Source organism: Gossypium hirsutum, chromosome D01, assembly GCF_007990345.1.
Source record: "Gossypium hirsutum isolate 1008001.06 chromosome D01, Gossypium_hirsutum_v2.1, whole genome shotgun sequence".
Classification (NCBI taxonomy): domain Eukaryota; kingdom Viridiplantae; phylum Streptophyta; class Magnoliopsida; order Malvales; family Malvaceae; genus Gossypium; species Gossypium hirsutum.
The window spans coordinates 44757149-44764839 of record NC_053437.1 but is presented as its reverse complement, the minus strand read 5'-3'; the positions used below and the strand labels follow the sequence as shown (position 1 = coordinate 44764839).

The 7691-nt window shown below is 35.3% G+C and overlaps 1 protein-coding gene across 2 annotated transcripts; it reads right to left on the bottom strand.

Moving 5' to 3' along the window:
• Positions 1 to 4397: 4397 nt before the first annotated feature.
• Positions 4398 to 7277, bottom strand: LOC107921315 (zinc finger protein VAR3, chloroplastic). 2 transcript variants are annotated; one of them, XM_041086438.1, is made up of 7 exons: positions 6633 to 7175; positions 6293 to 6410; positions 5841 to 6178; positions 5613 to 5744; positions 5445 to 5543; positions 4889 to 5340; positions 4398 to 4692 (listed from the first exon to the last, which is right to left on the bottom strand). In XM_041086438.1, the coding sequence occupies exons 1-6, from the start codon at positions 7073 to 7075 to the stop codon at positions 4905 to 4907; spliced, it is 1566 nt and encodes a 521-aa protein (XP_040942372.1). In that variant the 5' UTR covers positions 7076 to 7175; the 3' UTR covers positions 4398 to 4692; positions 4889 to 4904. The 2 variants fall into 2 exon arrangements, with proteins under 2 accessions (XP_040942372.1, XP_016706682.2); XM_016851193.2 differs by lacking the exon at positions 4398 to 4692 and having other exon boundaries at positions 4730 to 5340; positions 6633 to 7277.
• Positions 7278 to 7691: the final 414 nt, after the last annotated feature.

The following is a 7691-nucleotide window of genomic DNA, read 5'->3' as shown; positions in this document are numbered from 1 at the left end:
TTAAAAAGGAATAGTCTTGATAGATATATCTATCACTCGATGTTTCCCTTCTTGGTAACTCTCTCTATTATTGGGTTTTAATTAACCCCTCATTTCCTTATAGACTGACCGATGTACTTTCAATCAACCACTAGTGTACAGAGTTCCTTGAGCACCCTCTGAAGATTATTGATGGTGGATCCTTATCTGCAATCCTTGGTTAAACCTTATTTTGTTTGCCTGTACACCAACCACCGCTGGTGTGTCATCTCCCGTGACTATTTCTTGTTGGGTTACCATCTATATGCCCTACTTACTTTCGCAACCACTATTCTAGCAACCTTTTTCCCACTTCATTATGTTTTCCATTAATTGGCGGATTCTTTCGACCCATTGGCTATCTGGTGTGTGTCCATACTTTCATTTTCCTTCTAACCCTTTTTTTCTTAGTTTGCAAAATTTCTAGCTTTTACCGTCCTAATTGTTCACCCATGTTTATTTCCCGTTGAACTATGGTCTTACTTGTCAAGTCTCATGTTTAATGTCTTGATGGACTCCATTGGTTGTCATAGCCGAGCTATGGTTTTACACCTCGTAATCGTCATATTTATTGTCCCGACGGACTACCCCGTGTTTAGTGCCTCGACGAACCCTCTATGATGCCGTAGCATCTTCCAGCTATGGTCTTACACAATGTAACCCCATGTTTACCAACTCGACAGACTACCAAAGGATGTCATAGCGTCTTTCAACTATGGTATTAGTCCTATTTATCGTTTTGGCATACTTTCGTATAATGGCATAACGTTTTTCAACTATGGTCTTACTAATGTTTATGGTGGAACCAACACATTATGCCATAACATCTTTCAGCTATGGTCTTACTCATTTTAGGCGTATAGCCTCCGATCAGACTCATGTCCTAGGCATGATATTTTTTATTTACTTTTCTTATTGCATTCCATCTATTCCTCCATTTCACCATTCCTAACCTTAATGCTCGAACACCGCAATGTCCCCTCTACAAGGCCCAAAATTTCACATATCACAACTTGACTTAGTAATACTATATGACGGTATCTAATAGAAATTCTCATTTCCTGGATCCTAACTTCATCTAAACCCTTATATAATTCTCTTTCATGTTCCATTATTAAAGCATGCGACATATGCTTTTCAAGATCAAACATAATGCACTCATAATCAATTCTTGAATGCTAAACTATTATGGCAGATACTCATGTGCCTACAAAATCTTTAACTTACTCAACATTCCAAGGATGGAGTGCAAAAACTCACTTGACCTTCTTTGCTTCCTCCTCCACTTACTTTCTCCGAACGCAAAAGCTTCTACTCCAACTTATCGAATTTTCTACTTTGTTGAATAGTTCCTCATGATCATTGCTCCATGTAGAGCTTTCCATAACCATCGCTTCCTCGGAGCAACCAAGGAAGATGAAGAAGAAGAGAGAATTAAATAGAATTGAGAGGAATCCACCTGAGGATTCATTTCTCAACTATTTATAACTATTCTCGCATGGTCTTTAATCGTATAATATCCACTTCTTTGCAATCATTTTGTCTCCCACTAAGAGACCGGCTAGTTCTAATCCAACCAAACCGGACTTGGATCTCAACCATACCCAATTATGTTCCTAAATTTTCCTAATTTTTCAATAGAGACCACCAGCTTATGGCCTCTTTCAATTTGACCCCCAAATTATTCCTAATTTTTTGGTTTAAAGAAAACCATGTGTGACAATGGTAACACGTAAATCTAATCAATAATTGAAAATGTGTCCTTAAGATTAATTAAAAGAAATTATAACTAAGAATCAAGTGATTAAATTCATAGCTTTAAAATCATGGAAATATTAGTAATGAAACATAATTGAAGTTATTTGTATACTGTTGCGAACTTTGATGATGGTCATCTAAGAATTTCGTTGTCAAACCATGCTTGTAAGCTTTCAACAGGTTTCACGGGAAAACTTGACGTAAACTTAAGGTAAGAATGGTTCCTTCCTTAGCTTATTATTGCTTTATTTTGTTAAAATGTTGAATAAATAAATCCATATATATTATATTTTGAGCTTGAAAGATGTCAAATGATTCTTAACATGATATGATTGTTGTTGAATATTGAATTATTGATAAATTGATAAAATTGAATTAAGCACTTGTAGATCATAGTATGAGTTTTGTCAGGTATAATTGACATATCATAAGATAGTAATATTGTATTTTTGTTATGATTGCTTTGTGGGTTGCTTTATGCACTTGGGAGTTACTATTAGCACTTTGTGCTCAAGAGTTTGGTTGGTTTACTGTTTAGTGCTCCACACATACTCAGAGTTACTATTATTGCTATCATCCGCGCTTTACATGTATTTGGTGTGTGGGTTAGATCCATGTACCTCACCTTGACCTTGACTAGTGTTCACAAATGGGTGATTAAGTACTAAAATATGTTTATCGATCATTGTTACCAAATCAATTCACTGTTAAGTATCGTGGTTACTGAATTGTTAATTGCACTTTTCACTGGTTTTTATTTCTGATTTTTGCAGTGAATTATACTAAATTATTGTATGTGTTATTGATCGCATTTACCGAATTAAATATCGTAAATGATCCATGAAATGGATCTGATTGTTATTGTTATATGTGCTATACTATGATTTGACCGAACCATCGCTAAACCCTGCTATTTGAATGGAGAATGATATTTGATTCACTGGATCATTCTTGAATGGCTTATTGAATGAGTGTCACGTTAGGTTAAATCGAAATGCACTGTTGAATCAAGTTCGTAAAGTGGAATTCTGATCATCAAGTTGAACTACGATAATTGCTTAGAGTTGAAGTGTTAGAAATTGTTGGGTAATAATATATAGGATTAGTAAATGATTTTATGACATGAATATTGAACAAGTACGTTATGCATGCTAGATCTTATTATGTTAAATCATGATAAAAGCTATGAGACCATGAATTAATGTCCATTTTAGTTAAATAAAAATGACTAAGATTTAAATACATCAATAAATTATTGAACTTTAGGTCACATGATTATATTAATTATAATTTGAATTGGGCTTTAATTGTATGAGTTTCATAGAGTTATTGGTGAGAATTATAATACTTAATGTACTATTGTTCTTTTATATGCACAGATTAATCGAGCTGAATCAAGAATTCGATAAGAATTGTATCAACAGAACAAAGTCACAATCATACCAACATGAACTTTTTCTTATCCTTTAGGGTAATTAAATGATAGCTTTGGCATGTACATATTAGGTGTTTCCATAAAGTCGTTGGTATCTGTATTGGCTATGTAGTTTAGTATGTAAATTAAGTACTTTTAGATTTGGTTGAAGGTGCTTTGATGTTATCTTCTTATTAGACTGTGATGAAAAAGAATGGTTAACTAGTTGAAGCTAGATAGGAAACTTGTTGTTTAGGATGCATTTAAATACCATAAGATACAGCCATTTAGGCCTTAATATTGTTGCCAAATGGGTTAGAGTACTTCCTAAGCAATTGTAGACCTTTCTTATAAGTCAAGAAACCTTAGATTGACCTAACTTGTGCATTTTTGCACATAAGTCTCAATACTTAGAAAGCATGACCTCCAAAGTCAATAGCTAAAATTTGAAAAACAGAGAGGCAAGTCTCAAGTAACGATACTGTAGTTTACTTTTAAAACGCAGTTAAATCGATCCAATGGGCCCCAGGATAGTTAAATTCCCCATGGGTTGACCATATTGAGACGTTGAAATGGTTAAACTTATAGATGATCATCAATCATCGATTGTGTCAATGAAGATGCCACTAGACATCAAATGTAACGTCGTCTAATCGAGACCGTCGTTGTCTCGGGTTAGGGGTGTTGCATGGACTTTATTGGATATGGTTTGTAGCATGATAAACAACTTCTAGTTACTAATGTCTTTGCAAATGCATCTGCCCAAAATTGATGTGTATGTATTAAATTTGGCTCCTAATAAGGCAGCCTCTAAAAGCTCTTATGAAACTCTCCTACAAGAAACAATCTCACAAAGCTCTTATGAAAGTAAATCCACAAAAAAATGCTATTAAGATCACAAAGAAAGAAAATCAGTCAACCCTAATGGTTATGTGTTTTATTTGTAATGGCCAATATTTTATATTGTAATCAATAAAGATTCAGTTTTGTTTTCACAAGCCATAAATAATGTTGAATCTGACAAGTGATTAAATTTCATGAAAGATGAGATGAAATATATGAAACAAAACAAAGTTTAGGATCTAATCCAATTGCCAAATGATTCGAAATGAGTTAAATGCAAATGAATCTTAAAAGCAAATATGACTCAAATGAAAATATCAAATGATATAAAGCAGACTACTTGTTACCCAAGGTTATGCTAAGAAAGATGGGGTTGAGTATATGGACTTTTTCATTGTCTCTAAGAAAGACTCCTTAAAATTTATTATAGCATTAGTGACTCATTATGATTTAGAGTTACTTCAAATGGATGTGAAAATAGACTTTTTATATGGAGATACAGAGGAAGAGATTTATATGGACCAATTTAAAGGTTTCTCAATTTAAGGAAAATATCATATTAGGTGTAAACTTGGAGGAGACATGTAGTTTTCTTGGCAAGACTCAAAGGTTGAGCTTCGTCATATTCTTGTAGCTGTTGAATGATCCAACTAAGGGTTCTAGGACAAGGGTATATCAATAAGCAAAGCAGAAAAATTAGTTAGAAACATGATTCTTATCTTTGAATGGTAATTAACAATTAGAAACAATTGACATTTTAATAAACCAATCAATTTCAGAACTAGGCTTTTGGGAAATAGAGCATTCATCTAGATCATGTCAACCACTTTTAGATGCAGGTATGAAGAAATTAACCTTTAAGAGGGACCTTCTATCGACGCCGAAACCACCCAGACATCTCTTCATCGTCGGAACATTCAAGCAATTCCAACTTTCTCTGACTGTCAGTGCATTTAGATCCATCATTTTGCATTACTGTTGACAGACTTTTGTTCTTTGCTTCCATCTCCAATGTCGACTCGCATTTCCCTGTGTTAAGTGACCAAGTAGTCCTACTTCTAGTAATGGGAAAATCAATGAACTTGGAATTCTCTGTCCTTGAATCTAAGCATTCTTCATCTTCATTATCTTCATGTACAAACCTCCATCTATCTGAATTTTTACTTTGCTTTCCGTCTCGCCTTGTGTATTTACCAATGCTGCCTTCAAATTCACCAGTGCATGTACCTGAAGCATTTGGCACCTTTGGCCGTTTGTGGTCACATTTCAAGCACACCATATTGCGTCTAAAGTTAATATAGTTGCACCTGTATAATGCCAAACATTCAAATTTTCCATTACATAATAAACAAGGCTGTTATATTTCAGTTTTGGAGAATTCAAGGGAAATTGAATGCAAAAGAAAACTCACGATTCACATTCCCATTCCCCGGGATTGAGATGTCGTTTTGGGGGATTCTCTTTGCATTGCAGACATATTGTATTCTTTGCAAAATTCAAGAAGTTGCATCTGTAAGAATTGGAAGTCTCCATCAGGAATGCACCATTAGAAACTCAAAAGAAACTAAAGAATCAGAACCTTTCACATATCCAATCTCCCTTCTTTAATGGCAGATGATCCTGATCCTCCCGCAGTTGCCTCAGTCTTTCTTCGAATAAACCATCACAACGTAAGCACTTAATATTTCTTGCAAAATTTAGGAAGTTGCATCTGCCAAATGGAAAGCAAAGCAAATTAGATTCACAATGCACAAACACTTCGAGAATCAAATTTCCAAATCACTATAACATTAGGCTGTCAAATTACTTGGGACAAAGCCAATCGCCTGGCTTCATTGGAACTTTTATGTGTCCTTGTGTACTTGAATGATCATGCAGTGAAGCATCCCCTCTTGAGGGTGCTGCATTCGGCATGTCAGCTTGTTGATCTTTGCTGCCATAATCAACCATTTCTTTCAGCAGTGCTCGAACTGATTCTTTAACTGATTTGTTTTGACATGGCTTGTTCTCTACAGAACTGGTGATTGAGTCCAGACCGTATGTCAATAAAATGCGCATCACATCCACGGTCCTCCCACCTTGATCTTCACGTGCCTTCACATAAGCCCTATCACAGCTTCCTCTCAAATTGCATGAGCTGCAAACCTGCAAAGAGAAAATAAAAGAACAATAATCAGGAAAAAGAAAAACTGAAAATATCTATTTCGCTGGCCACATCAACTATAGGCACTAACAAAAGAGAAGAGCCCTAATACATACATTTCCTTCATCAATGCCCACATGAGCTCTTAAGCGCTTCCCAGAATTGACAACTTTCCTATCTAGGCTTGGGCATCCACATCCTACTATGACCTGAATATCTTTCCTTGAGAAATACCTGGAAGCAAAAAGACTATTCAGAAACACAAAACAGTTCTCAGGGGAAAAACTCTTAAACAACATAGTGGTCGAAGCAAGTCAATTCCCGACGAACGTTAAGAAAAAAGAAAAAGAAAAGAAGAGATTTTAACTGAAAGGAATATTATCAAACAGGTTATATGCACCCAAACCTAAAGAAAGAAAATAGATGAAATAGTCATTACTGAAAATCCTCCATTACCTTATAAGACTAAAGCGATCCCTAGCAAAATTAAGGCACGCAGTGCGGATACTATTGGCTTCTTTGGAACCCAATTGGCCATTTTCAAAAGGGTTTCCATCTCCATCGAAATAGCCTCTCCTCAACAAGCATTCCATCAAATCCACCCACTCCTGCCACGGATGTGAAATCTGAACCGCTGATTCATTCCGCTTCGTGGGTCTCTCATGATCAAAGGACACATCCATTCCCGACGGTGATTGGGCAGCGTGGGAACTGGGTTTTGGAGGATGGAGCTCAGCGAGCTCATTAAGAACGACATCAAACTTTGAATTGGAATGTAGGGTTTTGGTAAAGTTGTGAACATATGAATTGGTTACGAGAGGGAAGCCAAAGTTCTGGAAATGGATTTTGAGAGCAGTGTACATAAATTCATTATAGCTGCTTCTAAAAAGCTTCTTCATCTAAGAAAAAGTTGGTTTCGAGGTTTCTTTTTCGGCGGAAAATTTCTCTGTACAACGGTCATTTGAGCTTTAATTACTCATAAAACAGCAACACTCCCGCCTCAATATTTTTTTTATATTTAATAGTTATATGATTAAATTAGGTTAATTTAATAGAATATACTCAAAAAATAAAAGATTTGAAAAATTAAGTTGATTTCTCAAAATATTTTTTCATCTATGTTGATTTTGAAGAGAGAAAAGAAAACGCGTAGGGCGTGTTTTCACTTTGATAATTTTTTTTTCTTTTTTTTTTTGTGGTTAAAAATTAAAAGTTTGTGGATTTTTTTTGTTCGTGTTTGAGATAAACATGATTATAGTTTGAAGGAAGGTTTGAATTTACAGTGGCATGGAGCTAGGTGATCTATAAATTTCATATGTCATGTGAGTATGGAGCCATCACCTGAGAAGTCGGATCACTTTGTAACTCAAGATATAAATTGACGGTGATTATATGGTCTGGGGTTGAAGTGTAATTAGGGTTTCAAGTTTACAAATGTTATGTTGTCAAGGGATGGAACATAAATGGGGCTGCAGTTGATAGTGGTTATGCGGGCACGACAATAAGCTCTTCTTA

Excerpts from the sequence above, each read along its gene's own strand:
- LOC107921315 (XM_016851193.2), bottom strand. The coding sequence starts at position 7,075 with ATGAAGAAGCTTTTTAGAAGCAGCTATAATGAATTTATGTACACTGCT. Across the intron at positions 6,179-6,292 it reads TGGGCATTGATGAAGGAAAT|GTTTGCAGCTCATGCAATTT; the intron begins GTATGTATTAGG and ends TTCTCTTTGCAG. Across the intron at positions 5,341-5,444 it reads GGGGAATGGGAATGTGAATC|GTGCAACTATATTAACTTTA; the intron begins GTGAGTTTTCTT and ends GGCATTATACAG.